At 41.9% G+C, this 19,684-nt stretch overlaps 1 protein-coding gene across 4 annotated transcripts in view; it reads left to right on the top strand.

The window, feature by feature from the left end:
- The window catches only part of exoc6b (exocyst complex component 6B), a 241,432-nt gene that overhangs the window by 75,338 nt on the left and 146,410 nt on the right, over positions 1-19,684 (top strand). For 3 of the 4 annotated variants that reach the window (XM_060936134.1, XM_060936143.1, XM_060936117.1), the window contains exons 2-6: positions 9,709-9,874; positions 10,060-10,107; positions 10,200-10,290; positions 10,528-10,573; positions 14,452-14,656. In XM_060936134.1, the coding sequence (XP_060792117.1) occupies positions 9,709-9,874; positions 10,060-10,107; positions 10,200-10,290; positions 10,528-10,573; positions 14,452-14,656 (556 nt within the window). Of the gene's footprint in view, positions 1-2,636; positions 2,768-9,708; positions 9,875-10,059; positions 10,108-10,199; positions 10,291-10,527; positions 10,574-14,451; positions 14,657-19,684 lie in introns of those variants that run through there. The other variant, XM_060936127.1, reaches the window with a different exon arrangement.

The following is a 19,684-nucleotide window of genomic DNA, read 5'->3' as shown; positions in this document are numbered from 1 at the left end:
ATTTGTCACTGTGTAAATGGCTGTGAGGCTTCACTGTTCGGAGAGAAGTCGGTGAGGACAGTGAGAGTGCGTCTGTTCACTCCGCTTACTCAGCATGAATGATGCTGATGTGAGGCAGCGCACAAGCTTGACTGTAACTCTGATACCTTTATAGCTTCAAAATGGATACATCAAGCCCTGCAGTGTGGTAATGCTTAAAATATAGCTGTGTGTGCACGCACGTGCTCCTAATTTCCTCTTGAACCTTTGGGTCAATAGCCTTTTGTAAGAAGACACAAAGCTACAGGAGGTAATGGAGTTTAATGTATAATCAGCTGAAGAGAAGTCTGTGAATCAGGGCTCGACTGATAAAGGGGTTTTAAAGTGCATATTCTGGACCAATTTCGTTTTGCTTTTTTTTTTTAATATGAAAGTATGTCCCTTTACACACTCATCCAGAAGGATAATTTTGCACAAGTTCATCTGTCTACAGCGGAAAAAAATAAAACGTGTCTGGAAAAATCCCAAGGTAGTCTGGAGCCAGATTCGTGACGTCACCTGCGGAAGCGCCAGCAGGCTGCGCGAGCTTTGCACGGTTTCAGTGCACAGCCTGTGTAGACCAAGTGCTCCCATTTCTCTCTCATTGTCCAGTCTTTTGGGAAACGATGAGTACTAATCCCATCAAGATTGGTGTTGCTACACCCTCCTACGATACATCTATTAACCGTTTTAATAATTACGCAATAACGTTGTAGAAAACCACCAGGTCGTTTTCTCATAAACAAACCAGCGCTGACGTAGGATTCAGAAGGAGGCGTCCCGCACGCGGCGTCACGAAAATCAGTGTTTGCCAGGAAATCCAAACGGCAAGTTTTTTCAGAGGCGGACCAGTTCGCCTCAAATGGCTTGATTTCAACTGAATTTTTCTGGTATTGTGCAAGGTTAAAAAAATTGCAGAGAATGCAGAATGTTACAGATATTTGACCAAAGTTTAATATAAAATAGGAGAATTACATTGATCTTGCTCCTGAATTTACCCGTGATTATGCACTTTAAGGGCAGAAACCGACATTTAAAGAGCAATCAGGCTGATGATCAGTAAACTGCAGACACAAAATAATACTGCATTCACTTCCAATGCTAAAAAGCTTTCTTCTTCATCTTTGTAAATCTGAAAAGATGCCATTTGGAGCATGTGGGTATTTTATGTACTTTTCCTAAACAAACTAAACACTTGCCTTCTCTTGATATTTATTTCAATAGACTTTCAATAATTATCAGCATGGACAGTCGCTTTACATCACTTTTAAAAAGGATTGAAAGAATTACTGGCTCATAAAAGGAGCAAAATTAACTGTAAAAAAATAAACATTGCATCAATTAATTCAAACTCTCAGCTCAAATAAGAAGAGAAACTAATTTTGGTTGAGCAAAAAGTCATTCTTGTTAGAATAATAGGACTTTGCCTGAAACATATCTGGCAAAATTATTGATACTCCTAAGAATATTTTAAATAAACCCCCCAATTTTTTTTTTTTTTTTGGTCATTCTTGAAGCACTTAGCCTATTTATTTATTTATTTATTTATTTTTAATTTGCTTTCAGTACCCAGGAACTCTGTGTGCTTTTAACCATGTCCTGTTTCCCTGGGGTATAAATGAGCTCGTACACGTCAATTGTTTATTCAATACCATGAGACAAGCTTCACTATGGGCCAGATGGTGTACAAATGAGGTAATTGATGGACTTGATATACACAAGCGGTTATAATGCAATTGAGCATAATTAGGGGCATAAAATAAAGTTGACCATATCTTGTACTGGTGCAGATTCGGGGCCCACACTGGTGTCCCATGTTTGAGCCCAGAATATCACTTATTACTATGTGCGATTGTCCTTTTTATAGATTCATGAAGGGTGCCAATAATTCTGGAGTGCAGTGTAGATGTTGTAATAAATGGATTTGGCTCTTTTTGGGAAAGTTTTGTCTGAACACACAGGGAGAAGTTTTATCACTTGGCACATAACGGGCACAACTACACCGGGGTGGCATGGTGGTGTAGTGGTTAGCCCGGTCGCCTCACAGCAAGAAGGTTCTGGGTTCGAGCCCCGTGGCTGGTGAGGGCCTTTCTGTGCGGAGTTTGCATGTTCTCCCCGTGTCCGCGTGGGTTTCCTCCGGGTGCTCCGGTTTCCCCCACAGTCCAAAGACGTGCAGTTAGGTTAACGTGGGGCGGCCTTGGGCTGAGGTGCCCTTGAGCAAGGTACCCGACCCTGACTGCTCCCTGGGTGCTGTAGTGTGGCTGCCCACTGCTCTGGGTGTGTGCGTGTGTTCACTGCTTCAGATGGGTTAAATGCAGAGGATGAATTTCACTTGAAGTGTGCATGTGACAAAGAAAATCAAAACGGTGATGGACGCATTTTGATATTTTTGTTAGCTTTAGGAAGCAAACAAGATAGAAAACTAGGTGTGACAGATGAGAGGACCTTTATCTCTGCCTGGAGTTATTTGTAGCTGAATATAAAGGAACCTGAAGGTAGGTGTGTGCGCGCGTGCGTGCAGACTTAGTTCCTTCCTGTCTAACTGGACTATTTACTGCATTATCATGAACACTGAATAAAGAGCAGTGGATGAGCAGCGGACTGCTGTAAACTTGGCATTTGTGCCAATGCTGGATTTATTGAGCTCTTTTTAGGCTGTGTGTACGCCTGGAAAGGAAATCCTAGGTTACGTCAAGGCTGCGCTGCTTTAAGAGGAACATTTCCTCATCAACAGGAAGGGTGTGCTCAGGTGAAGGGCTGCATGCTGCGAATGCTTTTATTAAAAATTTTTTTTTAAATTTATTTTTTTAAAAGTAGGATTTACATGCATATTGTTATGCCAGTCCATAGATAGGCTACCAAATAACATTCAGGAGTTATGTCTCAAACTGATGACGCTCTCTTTATGCACGATTGTATTATTTTAGAGTTCTCCAAAAAGAGATCGTGAAGGTCCACAGTGAATTGGATCTTTCTTTTATTTTTGCTCGTGTGAGGTTTGTCCTGGGTCGCTTCCTCCTTCTGGGTGTTTTTTGATACTATAGCATATAAAGCAGAAATCCCAGGAACTGAAACTATGCCTCATGGGTGGAATCTGAAGGACTTTAATGTCCTGGTGTGTGGGGTGTGTCATTCATATATATATATATATATATATATATATATATATATATATATGAACCGTGGTTACTTGGTTGCGATTTAAAAATACATTTTAAACCTAAATTGACATCCTTTTGGAGATTTAATTTTTTCCAAATATCTCAGTGTATCTAATAAATGCCATGTTTGTGTAATTTTTGTTGAGTTTAGCTTTTACTGGTTGAGAATTTTCTGTCTTAAACCGTATGGCGTTTTAAACTGGACTGCTGGCTGTGTTCACCATGTCCCTCTGCCCTCTGGTGGTTGAGAGGTGTGAGTGGCTCATGTTAAATATGGCAACAAATTACTCCCTGTACCAGTCAAAAGTTTGCGCACCCTTACTCAGCGCTCGAAACTAACGGTGTCCCGACGTCCCGGGGACCATAAAAAATGTCATCGGGACACAAAATTATCATATCTGGGACAATCCCGGGACAATGGAAAAAAATAGATCTAGAAAAAAAGTTCTACATTAATATTATTTACAAGGCCGTAACACATACGTAGACATTCACCTAATTTGTCAATTTTAATTTTAAAACGTTAACAGCGAAAAATACATAGTAGCTACACTTTCGATGCACCTGCATCCGTAGGCTACAGAGCAGCGCATTCTGTTCTAGAATCTTCGGCCGGAGTCCGCATTATATGGACTTGGAATGGAATTGCTACCGCACACGCTGCGCCGACTCTTGCCAGAACAAAAATGCTGAAGTGGTTGAAGCGGACCGACCGCGGGGAAGAAACTGAAAGCCCAGACATAACGTCTCCGGGACCTTCAGGATCCAAAGTGTCATCGCCTGGTCTGCAGGCAACGCGAGCAACTGAATGAACTTAATGAACACTGTTAGACACGTTATAAAATACAACAGGAATGATGTGGATGATATTGACGGAAGATACCGTTCAACAGAATAAGTGAGTTTTCTTGGTGTCTTTCTAGTTTAGAAAGTTTAGTCAGTCAGCAGCACAACTAGGCTCGGACCTGCTGGCACTGTGTTGATGTTGCTAACATTTGCACCCACGTTTCCGCAGCGAAAGTTCATAAAATTGATAACGGAAAGTTCATAAAAATGGATAACGGTAATGGATAACGGAAAGTTCATAAAAATGGATAACGGTAATGGTGAAAATTATAAGTTGGCCTTATAAGTGCCAACAGATATTCAAGGTATAAGTAGATGAAATGAACATAAAAGGGGTCTTATTTTCAGCTAAAGTGTACTGCAGATGTAGGGAGTTGAAACATTTTCTGAATGAGCTAGCTGGCCCCTTTAAATAAACGGGTATCTATTCATACAGTGAGATCGCCAAAGTTTAATAAACTGAAAATGCAATAACTGTAATTTTGAAGTAGATGATGTATAGGACATGTGTCGCTTGTGTCTTGTGACTTATTGTAAAAATGATATAAAGGGTTCAAAATCGCATAGTTACAAATATAATAGTAACTTCATATGATAATATTAACCACTGGTTATTTCAGAGAGGGAAAAAAATGGGGACACTATTGCTTCCATTCGGGACCACTGGGGGACACAAAGAAAAAAAGTTAATTTCGAGCCCTGCCCTTACTCATTCATAGGGTTTTTTTGTGTTGGGACTATTTTCTACATTGTACAGGGATGAGAATTTTCCTCGGATCTGCGGAATTCCGAGTTTTTCCCGCTGAAAATGTCATTTTTGTGAAACGTGTAAATCCATTGAGAGAATTTCGGGGAGGGGTCGGCGCGAGGCGAGGCTTGTGGTGGCACAAGCAGGCAGGACCGACCGACCAACCGACCGCCAGCATCTCTCGGCAGCGCTCATCGCAAAATTAGTTGCAGCTGTGATAACGGAAATCGTTACCGCTTTCTTCAATATTTATGCTAACGACAACTCATGATGATTTCCAGCAACGTTTTGGCGCTAGTTTCATCTCACTTCTACAATTCACAGAGAAACAAGCTATACGTACACGGTTTTGATCATTTCTTAAGTGATCAAACATGAGGAACTCTGCTGCTGAATACAAGAAAGAGCTAGAGAAAAAAAGACAAGCAAGAGAGTTCAGACAAAATAAGTTAATGTTAAAAAAATCAGTTCTGATCAAGGCACAGGCCAATAGAAATGTATCAGCAAAAGCTCTTAAAGCCCTACAAAAACATAGACTATCTAGAAAGAGAAAATACACAAGTGAGAGTCAGATGTCAAATGTAAGTAAATCTGTCAAATCTACAACTGCTGTCAAGAAATCTGCCAAGGCACCTGCTGTCACAAATGAACCTGTTGAGCAGTCAACCTCTTCCTCTATTCAGCCATCATCTAGCTCTAAACCAAGTTCTACTAATCCTGCAGCCACATCTACAACTGCATTACCATCTACCAAACCCTCTGCAACATCTTTTGTTCCTTTTCTCAGTAAAAAGAGAAAAGAAAGAAAAATATTCTGGAAGAGATGGTTAGAAAGAAGGTGAAAAAACAATAAACAAACTAAACATCTATTTCTATTAATTGAAATTTTCAAATTTGTCTATGGTGCTGACATTTTATGTGACATTTGGTGTTTAAGGGTGTTTTCACACTTGGTCCCTTTCAGCCATCTAACCAAACTCAGATCGATGACTCGGCATTTTTTGCACCTATGCGAACACTCCAAGCGTGCCCAGACCCCTTTAAAGTGAACCGAACTGAGACCACCTCAGGAGGTTCACTAAAAATCAACGGTACGGTTCGCCTAATCTGCGCATTGTGAACAAAAAGCGCACCGGGTTCACTTCGCCTTTTTCACTGTAGTTTAACCTTCTTCATTTGCCGTAGTTGGTCACGTGACTAGGAGGGAAACTCAACTTCCTTTTGGAACTTGCCACAGCCGCTGGAATAAATTTATTTTCCTTAATCCGCACTATTTTGATCAAAGAATACAGCAGGGCAAGCATGGCAGCAGACATTTTGATTCAAGAGAAAATTACCCAGAATTCCGTGCACTGGGGGTCTGAGGGCTCTAGAGGACCTGGTGTGAACAGAAAGAGGACTGAGGCCCCATCAAAGCTTAACTGGACCAGAAAGAGAACCCAGTCCTCTTTGTAATAAATTCACAGTGTGAACACAAAAGAACTGAGTTCTTTTTCTCTTGGTCCACTTTTTGGTCCACTTAAAGAGGACTGAGTCTGGTTCCTTTAAAGGGGACCAGGTGTGAAAACACCCTAATACTGTGCTTCCAAACATTTTTCAATCTCTATAGATTGTAAATATATGGTGAGGTTTTTTATCTTATTTATAAAATATATTTCAAATTCCTATGTGAAAGCACTTTTTAAAGCACCAAAATAAAGGATTTTTATTTGAAATAAAATGTTATATATATAAAATTGTTTTAGAAAATTTATATTTAACCATTGATTGATTATTTATGTTTTAGAAAATGTATACACAAACATCAATTACTTATAATTATTTCTTGAATTTGACTTGAAAGTTCAATAGTCTATTTGATATTTATTTCACACAGAATACAATTGTTTGCAAATATTTCAGAAGTTTGGGAAAATGATTAAGATATTATTGGATATTTCAAGATATTTCAAGCTTTCAAAGGTAATGATTTCCCTTTATTTTCAATGTTAGAAGTCATCAGAGGTCACCATTTCTTAGTGCATTTTATAAAAATTTTCCATGCTCAAAGGGGGGCACACCCCCCTTTGAAACCCCCCCCATGCACGCTTTGCGTGCATTATGTCTGCCCTTGGCAGACATTTCAATTTTTTTTTTTTTTTTAAAGGGGTACCAAATATAATATATACAGTTGCTGATGTGACAAAGTAACGTATTCTTAAGTATTCTATGAAATTTATATACTAGAAAACAACGAAATATCTTGGTAATTGTAAATATAATAGTCGGTACGCTAAACGGCACAAGATTCGCCATTTTTAAAAGACCGTGACGTCAGCGCTACCCACTGCACTAGGAGAGAAGCGTGTAATCATGGCGTCGGGCGCATCAAGTGAAAGCGACAGCTCTGTCGAATCATACGAAGAGATCCCGCAAGACACACTGCAAGCAGGCTATGGCTTAGAAGGGTACCAGTTTGAACCTAGGAGAGGTACTCTCGACTCCGGTGATGAAATAAGCTCGAACTCGCTTGGTGTTTTTCAGCGGAAACGAGTGAAAAGACACGTCTGGAGGATCGTTATGCTTTCCATCGGTCCTGTTATTACACCCGAAAGCAACACACTGTGGCATTGTGTAGCCGATCACTTACAATTCATCCTACTTTCCGATTCACAACTGGGCACATACATACGTCATGAGTGTTACGCAGAGATAATGAACGTGCATTCTGATTGGATAAAATTAATATCATGGCGGGCTGTTCAAACTGCGGAAATAGTTTGCTCGAGCTACTTTCAAAACACTATAACTTTCCAACCTTAGAACAAAAAACTTTAAGTCTTGAATAAGGTTCATCAATGTGTGTTTTATTGTTATATTTACTCTATATATTGCCCTCTGTTCCCCTTTAAATGTCCCATTCTCATCCCTGATTATAGACCAGTACCAAAGCCATCAAATCTATTAAATAACATCTGGAGCGCGTATGGAATTGTGTGGTAAACAAGTGTTAAACAGTCCCTCCCTGTGTCTGAAATTGCTCCCTACTCACTATATAGGGCACGATATATTGAGGACGCCATTTTGTAGTGCTGTATAGTGAGGATTATTTACATCCTGTATAGCGCACTCCAAGTATCCCAGAATGCATCACATAAAGTAGTGTACAACCAATGGTCACTAACCAAGCGATATATCCCATCATGCATTGTGGTCACACTGAAAGAAATCAAATCAAAAGTCTCAAATTTGATTTAATACAAGGCAGCGGCAAAGAAGAAAGTATTCAGCCTTGATTTTAAAAAGAACTGAAAGCTGCAGGTACTTTGTATTGATTAATATGGGAAATGCGCTCAGTATAATATGGATTTATCACAAAAATACACGCGTGTATAAATTTTGAAAACCCACCAGCCGGCTGATCTGACACGTTTTAATTGTGCGACAGTAACGACCTAAATAACGGCGCGACGGATTAGTGTCCGGAAGCGATTTTTCATTTCATCAATGAGCTCACTATATAGTCCTCTATATCAGTGGTTCTTAACTGGTCTGGCCTTGGGACCCACAATTCCCTATGGTCATTAGGTTGCGACCCACTTTTTTTTTTTTACATTCAAGTTTACCACCTCTCTGACCATATCAATAGCTGCAGGTAAGATGAGGTTCTCTGCTATGTTGTGGGGCTTTTTGGTCTTTGCTATGCGGTGGGCAACGTAGTACAACACACGGAGTGCCTGTACCTGTGTGGAGCATGCTGAAGTTAGACGCATTTGCGAAGTCCTTAATTCCTGGCGTTGCCTCTCAAAATACTCAACTGGGCTGTCTTTGACAGTCAGGTGTTTTGTCTCCAAGTGACGTCTCAGTTTCGAGGGTTTCATGCTCTCATATGCCAGCAATTCACTGCACACCACACATTGGAGTTTCTGGATGCCTTTGTCTCCAACATAGCTAAATCCATATTTCAAACACTCGGGTCGTATTTTCGTTTCGCCATGACAGCTAGCTAACGTTTTACCGCTCAAATGATTGATACATGTCACAAAATATTCTATTTCCATGGCAAAAACAGGCATGGGCCTGACATCAAAATAAAGGTTTTGGGTCAACTAATGGTCCTAGGTAGCCTATCTCTGTGGCTCTGGGGTCAATGTTAAGTGGTTGCATGAAAAGAATACTTTTTTTTTTTTTTTTTTTTTTTACACCATCCCTCCACGACCCACCCAGGACATCTCCGCGACCCAGTTTTGGGTCGGGACCCACCAGTTAAGAAATACTGCTCTATATAGTAATTCCCTATATAGGGAGTAGTGAACGGAGGGTTTTCATATTTTAGATTTTTCATAGTAGCCACCGTTTATCTTGATGCTTTGTACACTATTGTCATTATCTTAACCAGTTTCATGAGGTCGTCACCTGGGACGCTTTTCAGTTAATGGGTGTCTCGTCAAAAGTTAATTGGTGCAATTTCTTGCCTTCTTAATGTGTTTGAGATCAAACAGTAAATAAAATACAGTAAATAGCCCTATTCTACAACTGTAGTGATTCATGTCAAGAAGCGCTCAACTAAGTAAAGAGAAACGACATCCATCGTTACTTTAAGACGTGAAGTGACTTAATAAAAATAAAGACATTGAATTAGGTGGCGTGTCCAGACTTTTTGACTGAAGCTGTATTTACATAGGTTAACTTAAATTAATGGTAAAAGCAGTGCAGTGGGGGGGCGTCGTGGCTCAGGTGGCTAAGGCGCCATACCATAAATCCGGGGACCCGGGTTCGATTCCAATCCGAGGTCATTTCCCGATCCCTCCCCGTCTCTCTTTCCCGATCATTTCCTGTCCTGTCTCTACACTGTCCTATCCAATAAAGGTGAAAAAGCCCCCAAAAAATCTTAAAAAAAAAAAAAAAGCAGTGTGGTGAGGTTTTTATTTTTCTCTCCTTTTCCTTTCCCCATAGATCTGTGTACGATGGACAAGAGCATGGGTTCTTCATGGAGAAGCTGGAGGGGCGGATTCGCAATCACGACCGCGAGATCGAGAAGATGTGCAACCATCACTTCCAGGGCTTTGTGGACTCCATCACAGAGCTGCTTAAAGTTCGTGGAGAAGCACAGAAACTCAAGGTGAGCGACAGAATCATAAAGGGGCCAGGAACATGGACAAAGCACAAGGTTCTCTAGTTTTCAAGAACTGTGAGGTTAAGAGTGGTGTATAATACTGAAGTTATTTTCTTTGTTAAAGTGTAAGACTTTATGGTGGGTGAGAAACTTTGAGATGTGTAGTTAGAGTTCTTGACTTTTTTCTGCAGGGTCAGGTGACTGAAACCAATCAGAAACTGCAGAACAATGGCAAGGAGGTATGACGACATCCTGTAGCTCTTTTTAACGTAGTTGAAATGATGGCCAAGGTGGAATCATGATGATCTGACACGGTTTCTACGTTTTGTAGCTACTGGCGACGATGGACGAGTTGAGACGATGCCGATTGCAACAGAGGAACATTGCCACCACCATCGACAAACTCACGCACTGTCTTCCAGGTACGTCCCTGGTCTTTACTCCCTGTCTCTGTATCTTGCACATAGCTGACCCAGGAGGCTTTGACTTTGTTCATAGGAAAACTGGACTGAATATGCTACAGAATTCAAGGAACATTTAAACATGGCAAATATGCTTTGACAAGTCGCTGTAGAAAAAGAGTGTATGTACAGTTCTTTTAAATGCGTGTTATTTTGTCATGCAGTGTGCACACAGCTTTCCTTCGTTTTATTTTTCAGTGCTAGAAATGTACAGCAGACTGCAGGAACAGATGAGGGCCAAAAGGTAAGAATTTAATATGGGAACTTTAGGGGCGATTGATGTGGACTTCAGTTGGACTGAAAGCCATAATTATTTTTTTACTTTAATTTACTGTTTATATTTTCATAGAGTGTTAAGACACTCCCTCCCTCCCTCTCTCTCTCTCTCTCTCTCTCTCTCTCTCTCTCTCTCTCTCTCTCTCCTGTCTGTCTCTGTCCGTCTGTCTGTCTCTTTCTCCCTCTCCCCTTGTCTGTCTGTCTCTCTCTCTCTGTCTGTGTCTGCCTTTTGTCTGTCTGTCTGCCTTTCTCTCTCTCTGTGTCTGCCTTTTGTCTGTCTCTCTGTGTCTGCCTTTTGTCTGTCTCTCTGTGTCTGCCTTTTGTCTGTCTGTGTCTGCCTTTTGTCTGTCTCTCTGTGTCTGCCTTTTGTCTGTCTCTCTGTGTCTGCCTTTTGTCTGTCTCTCTGTGTCTGCCTTTTGTCTGTCTCTCTGTGTCTGCCTTTTGTCTGTCTCTGTGTCTGCCTTTTGTCTGTCTCTGTGTCTGCCTTTTGTCTCTGTCTGTCTGCCTTTTGTCTCTGTCTGTCTGCCTTTTGTCTCCGTCTGTCTGCCTTTTGTCTCCGTCTGTCTGCCTTTTGTCTCTGTCTGTCTGCCTTTTGTCTCTGTCTGTCTGCCTTTTGTCTCTGTCTGTCTGCCTTTTGTCTCTGTCTGTCTGCCTTTTGTCTCTCTGTGTCTGCCTTTTGTCTGTCTCTGTGTCTGCCTTTTGTCTGTCTCTCTGTGTCTGCCTTTTGTCTGTCTCTCTGTGTCTGCCTTTTGTCTGTCTCTCTGTGTCTGCCTTTTGTCTGTCTCTCTGTGTCTGCCTTTTGTCTGTCTCTCTGTGTCTGCCTTTTGTCTGTCTCTGTGTCTGCCTTTTGTCTGTCTCTGTGTCTGCCTTTTGTCTGTCTCTGTGTCTGCCTTTTGTCTGTCTCTGTGTCTGCCTTTTGTCTGTCTCTGTGTCTGCCTTTTGTCTGTCTCTGTCTGTCTGCCTTTTGTCTCTGTCTGTCTGCCTTTTGTCTCTGTCTGTCTGCCTTTTGTCTGTGTCTGCCTTTTGTCTGTCTCTCTGTGTCTGCCTTTTGTCTGTCTCTGTGTCTGCCTTTTGTCTGTCTCTCTGTGTCTGCCTTTTGTCTGTCACTGTGTCTGCCTTTTGTCTGTCTCTGTGTCTGCCTTTTGTCTGTCTCTGTGTCTGCCTTTTGTCTGTCTCTGTGTCTGCCTTTTGTCTGTCTCTGTGTCTGCCTTTTGTCTGTCTCTGTGTCTGCCTTTTGTCTCTGTCTGTCTGCCTTTTGTCTGTCTGTCTGCCTTTTGTCTCTGTCTGTCTGCCTTTTGTCTCTGTCTGTCTGCCTTTTGTCTCTGTGTATGTCTGCCTTTTGTCTCTGTGTATGCCTGCCTTTTGTCTCTGTGTATGCCTGCCTTTTGTCTCTGTGTCTGCCTGCCTTGTCTGTCTCTCTCTGTGTCTGCCTGCCTTGTCTGTCTCTCTCTGTGTATGTCTGCCTTTTGTCTCTCTCTGTGTATGTCTGCCTTTTGTCTCTCTCTCTCTGTGTATGTCTGCCTTTTGTCTCTCTCTCTCTGTGTATGTCTGCCTTTTGTCTCTCTCTCTCTCTGTGTATGTCTGCCTTTTGTCTCTCTCTCTCTGTGTATGTCTGCCTTGTCTGTCTCTCTGTGTGTCTTCCTTTTGTCTGTCTCTGTGTATGTCTTCCTTTTGTCTGTCTCTGTGTATGTCTTCCTTTTGTCTGTCTCTGTGTATGTCTTCCTTTTGTCTGTCTCTCTGTGTATGTCTTCCTTTTGTCTGTCTCTCTGTGTATGTCTTCCTTTTGTCTGTCTCTCTGTGTATGTCTGCCTTTTGTCTGTCTGTCTCTCTCTGTCTGCCTTTTGTCTGTCTGTGTATGCGTGCCTTTTGTCTGTCTCTCTGTCTGCCTTTTGTCTGTCTCTCTGTCTGCCTTTTGTCTGTCTCTCTGTCTGCCTTTTGTCTGTCTCTCTGTCTGCCTTTTGTCTGTCTCTCTCTCTGTCTGCCTTTTGTCTGTCTCTCTCTCTGTCTGCCTTTTGTCTGTCTGTCTCTCTCTCTGTCTGCCTTTTGTCTGTCTGTCTCTCTCTCTGTCTGCCTTTTGTCTGTCTCTCTCTCTGTGTCTGCCTTTTGTCTGTGAATAAAAGGGAAGGGGGCAAAAAGTGTGTCTCAGTGCCTACAGAACTGTGCGGTCATGTGAGACAGTTTCTCCACATGCTCACTTCACTGCTGTATGCTCACATATACCTACTTTGTGTGTGTGTGTGTGTGTGTAAAACAAGATCAATTTAAAGTGTTTTGCCAGTGATCTTTTTACATCACCTTTGATAGCAATTTGCAATTATTGCTATACTTGGCGTTAGGATTACTGCTGGAAGTGTGTGTGTGCACGCGTGCGCGCAATTCACAACACCTTGTATTCACTGTTAATGCCCAAGCTTGCTAAACTCAAGTGACCATCCTCACACTCCCTGTTAAAGATGTTTAAAGTTCATAGCCTGAGCTCTGAGACAAAGATCTGACAGAGGTGTGCAGTTGTTTTTAGCCCCACCAAGTGCTTTGAACCAGTCCAGCTCAATAGTCTTGTTTCTAGAGCAGTCTCAGGGTAAAAAAAAAAATAAATAAAAATGTGGTCATGTCGGATATAACATTTCGTTGCGTTCATGTCGTGAAACTAGTGTCTTGCTAATATATCAATAAGTTACTTTTTTTTTTCTTATTTTAAAAAAGCCTTTTAAATGAGTTTTGCTGTGGGGGGGCCTGTTACCATGGCAACTCCTTTAACAGAGGTTGAGTATGCAGTATGTCTGATTTAATACGCACTAGGTGGCAGCAGAGACTAAATAAAACTCATAGTGCGTTCCCACAACAATCCGGTTTTAACTTGTCACAGTTGTAGAATTTGTTCTTTCACAGCAACGTTCAGGACCATTATAGATGTATTTAGACTTTTTTAAATAGTATGCTTTAAATATTGGCCATGTAGGTTGTTATTAAAAATACATTATGGTTCTCATTGAATTACTTAACCGAGTCTGCCAGCTTTGTGCTGCAGTTTGGCCTAAAGCTCGCGAAGCCGCCTGTTGACCCACAGACTCCAAAAGAGAAAATTTGAGGCAGCTATTTAGTGAAAGAAACGGAGTTTGTTAGTTTGAGCCAGTTGTGAGATAAGCAGCAGATCGCAGCCCTGTCTGATCAGAACAAATAAACCAGAGGAGAGGCAGTTGTGCAAGATGAACTCCAAATCTGTTATTATTGCGATCCAGTGAATAAAGCGTGAGAACGCCAGACGAGTGTTCCCTCACAAATGCTTTTAATGCTTGTTCAGAAGTGTACAGCATTTGGGCCTGTTGTGTTTTGTGCGCAAATAGATTTGGTAACAATTTAAAGTTGGCCATCAGATGGTGTTCTATTCCTTCTTGTCCTTTTTCTGACCCAAAGATGAGCAACTTGTAGACTATAAATCTTGCGTCTGGTTTTATTTTATTTATCATTTCTGTCTGTTTTGGTTTTGCCATTAGCCCTGAGAGAGAGCGGAGGTCGGCCAGGAGTGGCTCTCTGTAGATCATGAAATATTGTGTAATGGTGATGTGTATCTGCTTGATTTTTAAAACGCACTGAGAGTTGACTATTGATTTAAGGCTGGAATTCAATTCTTTTATGTTATTTCTCACATGCATTGTGAACTTCAGATTTCTCAAATAGGTTGAATGTGGGATGATTAATAATAATGCTGTCAGTTTCAGCGTTCAAAGCTAAAACACTATCACTTTTATATATTAACACACCACCATTTCAGAATGTACAAGAAATTGACTTCTCTTTATTATGGCTCTCTTACCATTTTGTATGTGTGTGTGTGTGTGTGTTCAGATACTACCCTGCACTGTGCACGTTGGAGCAGTTGGAGCAGAACTGCCTGCCGAAGGCGGGACAGTATCGTTTCTGCGCCATCATGGCTGAGAACATCCCCATCTTGCGCACGCACATCAGAGACGTCTCCATGTCTGACCTCAAAGACTTTCTGGAGAGCATACGTAAACACTCGGACAAAATTGGAGAGACTGCCATTAAACAGGTCTGTGTCTGCTCAGCATGTATGTGATTTGGTGTGAATGTTGGTGTCAGTAGTTCTATTATTTACATTTGCCAGTAGAATAAAGGATGGGATTTTGATCGTTTCTGTACATAGAACCAAAATTCAATGAAGCGCTTATTGTTTAGATGGAAGGGAATTGAATCCCAGTCCTTTGCCTCCATGCATCACCCTCACGGATAAAGTCCTATTTAGAGCTGTGCGAGGTTCCTGTATCTTTTGGATGCTGCAGAGATGGATGTCAAATACTCACTCAAAGCAGTGCAACCACTCCCCACATTTCCCCTCTCTGCACTTGAAGGAAACCGGTTCAGTTTTATAGTGGCGCAGTTTGGGATCATACACTATTGGGCTATGATTATAACCGCTGTATCGTCTGTGTGTGTTTTGGGGAGAATTTATGACCTTAACACTCAGCATTAACTTCCTGCTTGTGTCTTGATTGGCCAGTGATCCTTAGCTCTTAATGTTTTGAATTATTTAGTTGCTCAATTTCTTTTAATTAACTTAGAGTTAGGGCGGCACGGTGGTGTAGTGGTTAGCGCTGTCGCCTCACAGCAAGAAGGTCTGGGTTCGAGCCCCGTGGCCGGCGAGGGCCTTTCTGTGCGGAGTTTGCATGTTCTCTCCGTGTCCGCGTGGGTTTCCTCCGGGTGCTCCGGTTTCCCCCACAGTCCAAAGACATGCAGGTTAGGTTAACTGGTGACTCTAAATTGACCGTAGGTGTGAATGTGAGTGTGAATGGTTGTCTGTGTGTCAGCCCTGTGATGACCTGGCGACTTGTCCAGGGTGTACCCCGCCTTTCGCCCGTAGTCAGCTGGGATAGGCTCCAGCTCGCCTGCGACCCTGTAGAACAGGATAAAGCGGCTAGAGATAATGAGATGAGAACTTAGAGTTAATATGATATAAAAAGGAGGACATTGTAGTTTAGACCTGATAATCTGTGTTTCATGTTTTTGGTTTTGAGAATCGTGATGCTCCCTGGTAATGCTATTGAAGTTACAATTTTGCTATTATAACTAGGGCTGTGCCTTATCATATCGTCCATGATATATTGGTCCAGTTCCCCCCCATGAGAAGAATCTGTCATCCCGTGATATTGACAATGTAGTGCTTACATATGCGCTGCAATCTGGGCATCTCGCACGTAAAACGAGAAAGCAGAGTTCCAACTCTAGATGAGGAGGAAGAAAAATCCCCAGGAAAGGAGCTTCTACTGTAATATCTATAAATAAGTTACTTAACTGGTATAGATTAGTATTTGAGGATGGTCAGGGTTAAGTTTTACTTTTTATTGCATCAGTGTGTGTTTGCACAGTTCAAAGACTGTATGCTGGTGTGACTTGCAGCCAGAAAGATGGTGTTGAATAGTATGGTTTTCATATCGCCGTTTATATTGTTACTGCTAAAACACCATGGGGGGGAAATGTGTGTGTGTGTGTGTGTGTGTGTGTGTGTGTGTGTGTGTGTGTGTGTAAATTTACCAGCTGGGAGGTCCGCATTGTGAAATACCGAGGCCTCTGGGCCGAGGTCAGTATTTTCAAGGCCGAGGTCACGGTATTTCATGATACGGACCGACCTTAAGCTGGTAAATAATATAGTATTTTTTTCTTTACCAAATTCTAACAGAAAACGAGAGCGCCCGAAAGGGAAAACAAAGCCGAGGCGAGCCGCCATTTTGAATCCTCATTTACGGCTGTAATGCAAATGGCTTCCTCCTCGGTATACAAGTGCACTTCTATGACAGGAAAAAAACCCTACGTTTTGCCGCCTATGTCGTCCTCCATTTATACAAAATTGAGTCATTCAGGATTCAGCCATGTTTTTGCTCGGCGTTAGCAACAGTTACAGGTTTTCGGCTTTCACCTGAGATGTTTTTCTTTTGTTTCGTCTTCCTCAGGGTGGTAAAACTCGCTTTCACTGTGAACACTGTCGTTATCGCTATCCATGCTGTAAAATTAATGCTATTCTCCTGAGAAATGCGAAAATAAATATTGACACAAAATTGCTACTATGTTTGTTGTTGTGACCGAGCGAGTCGCCAAAGGTCCTTAACCGCGGTCCGGATCGTAGGATTTCGGACCGCTCTCGAGCCAATCAGAGCGCATGATTTGATGGAAACCAGACCGTGAAAAAAATGTGAATTATTATACTGGCCAGTTTTTCCGTGGAATAAAAACAGGTATTCTGTTCCCTTCTAGCGGGTTTATTGATGGCATGCAATATTATCATATGGCTTGTCCTCCATGTATTATGCCACTTTTCCCAATGGAGAATGAGCATGCGGTATTGTTATAATATTGCACGTTGTCAAGACAACACATGTCAGAGCTCATACAAATATCCAGTGACACAACTTTTCTGCTGCGCATGCAGACATCGCTTCTTTGTCGGCCGGGAGAGAGAGAAGACGAGGCTAATTCAGTGCTTGGTTTAAGCGCAAAATAAATAACTGAAACTAAAGACACGCTGAACACCCAAAAGGCTACCAAAACTTCATTATGTATTTGTCGCACACATTTACAAGAGAAAAACATACCAACAGACATGGAAAAACTGGAAAAGGGACACATCGGAGATGTAAAACTTCCATGCTAGTGAGTGACTCGGACAGTTTGTACATAAACATGGTCGCGAGGTTTGCTTCATTAAAAGCCAAAGATTTAAAGAGACGGACGCGCCGAACACCCTAAAGGCTACCAAAACTTCACTGGATATTCTTCATGCGTATTTACAAGAGAAAAACGGACCAACGGACATCGAAAAACTGGAAACGAGAGCAATAGCGGAAATATAAAGTTCTGCTTGGAGGTGAGGAAAAGTGACAGAGACTTTTACAAGAGGACTTCACTCAGCAAAGCCCTTTTATTTTGAACAACTGCAGTGTAACAATTAACTCCGACCAAAAGTCACTGTGAACTTGAACTGTAAACCTGGATATAGCTTGTATACAAGTTGGGTGGTTGTTCAGGCTTTTTGGACTTGTACAGTACATTGGATTGACAGAACATTGAATTACATTCAAGTCAAGTCTATTTGTACAGCGCTTTTAACAATAAACATTGTCGCAAAGCAACTTTACAAAACTTGAAAGACTTAAAACATGAGCTAATTCTATCCCTAATCTATCCCCAATGAGCAAGCCTGTGGCGACGGTGGCAAGGAAAAACTCCCTCAGACGACATGAGGAAGAAACCTCGAGAGGAACCAGACTCTAAAGGGAACCCATCCTCATTTGGGCAACAACAGACAGCATGACTATAACATTAACAGTTTTAACATGAAGTCAGTTTCGTTGATGTTATAAACTCTTCACTGATGGAAACTTGAGTGCAAAACTGTTCATGACAACCGCAGTCCTAAAGTTAGCAAGCCAACTGTAGTCCTCAGCCATAAAAGTGTTACTGTAAGCATCCAGAGTGTCTTCCAAGTGTGACTTTCAACTGTCCTCATGGGGCCGTCCTCCACAGGAGCGATGCGATGAGACTCCAATCAGACACAGGGCACCAGGATGGACCAAGCAGGTCTGAGGAGCAGAAGAGGTCAGCATCTCGATCCCAGGACCGACATGTAACTCAGAGGGACAGATTTGGGGGGGAGGGAGAGAAAACACAGGTTGTTAGGTATGCCCAATGTCACCTGAATAAGTAGGAACAGTATACATATTGCACTGAATACAAGCAGGGACTCCGGCAAAACTAACTATGACAGCATAACTAAAAGGGGAGAGCCAGAAGGTAACACAGGCATGAGGGAGCCCCGGGACATAAAGCAGCAGCCACTACACCGTCAACAAACTCGAGTGAGCAAGCGAGTGGGGACTGACAGCATCCATACATCCCAGTTTACCAAAACACACTGTCTGAGGACCCTCCAGATCTACACCTTTACCTCATAAACACCATTAACAAAAGGCTTGACTAAACAGATATGTTTTCAGCCGAGACTTAAACACTGAGACTGTGATTCCCGAACACTACTTGGAAGGCTGTTCCATAACTGTGGGGCTTTGTAAGAAAAGGCTCTGCTCCCTGATGTTAAGGTACCTTCACTATACGAGGTACCAGCAGATAGCCTGCACCTTTTGATCTAAGTAGGCGTGGCGGGTCATAGAGGAGCAGAAGTTCACTCAGGTACTGTGGTGCGAGACCATTCAGTGCTTTAAAGGTCAATAGTAGTACTTTATAATCAGTGCAAAATTTGACTGGGAGCCAATGCAGTGTGGATAAGACAGGGGTGATGTGGTCATATTTTCTAGTTCTAGTAAGGACTCTTGCTGCTGCATTTTGAACTAACTGGAGCTTGTTTATGCACTTATTGGAACATCCAGACAGTAAGGCATTTACAATAATCCAACCTGGAGGTAACGAAAACATGAACTAGTTTTTCCGCGTTGTGTAGTGACATTAAATTTCTTATCTTGGCAATATTTCTGAGATGAAAGAAAGTTATCCGGGTAACGTTATCAATGTGAGTTTCAAATGAAAGACTGGGGTCAATAATCACTCCGAGGTCTTTTACTGCTGCACGTGAAGAAACAGAAAGGCCATCCAGAGTTACTGAGTAATCAGAAAACTTATTTCTAGCTGCATGTGGTCCTACTTCCGTCTTGTCAGAGTTAAGCAGAAGGAAGTTAATAAGCATCCAGTGTCTAACGTCCTTTACACATTCCTCAATTCTATTAAGCTGGTGTCTCTCATCAGGTTTTGCAGAAACATACAACTGTGTGTCATCAGCATAACAGTGGAAACTAATACAATGTTTATGAATAATATCACCCAGAGGTAACATGTATAAAGAAAAAAGCAGTGGACCCAAGACAGAACCTTGTGGAACACCAAACTTTACCTCAGTACGTCTAGAAATATCACCATTTACATCAACATACTGATAGCGATCAGTTAAATAAGACCTGAGCCAGGAGAGGGCCGTTCCCTTAACTCCCACAACATTTTCTAGTCTATCCAGAAGAATGGAATGATCAATGGTATCAAATGCTGCACTAAGGTCAAG

The sequence above is a fragment of the Neoarius graeffei genome, chromosome 1, assembly GCF_027579695.1.
Source record: "Neoarius graeffei isolate fNeoGra1 chromosome 1, fNeoGra1.pri, whole genome shotgun sequence".
NCBI lineage: Eukaryota > Metazoa > Chordata > Actinopteri > Siluriformes > Ariidae > Neoarius > Neoarius graeffei.
The sequence above is the reverse complement of the archived record's forward strand: the minus strand, read 5'-3'. Positions and strand labels throughout refer to the sequence as shown.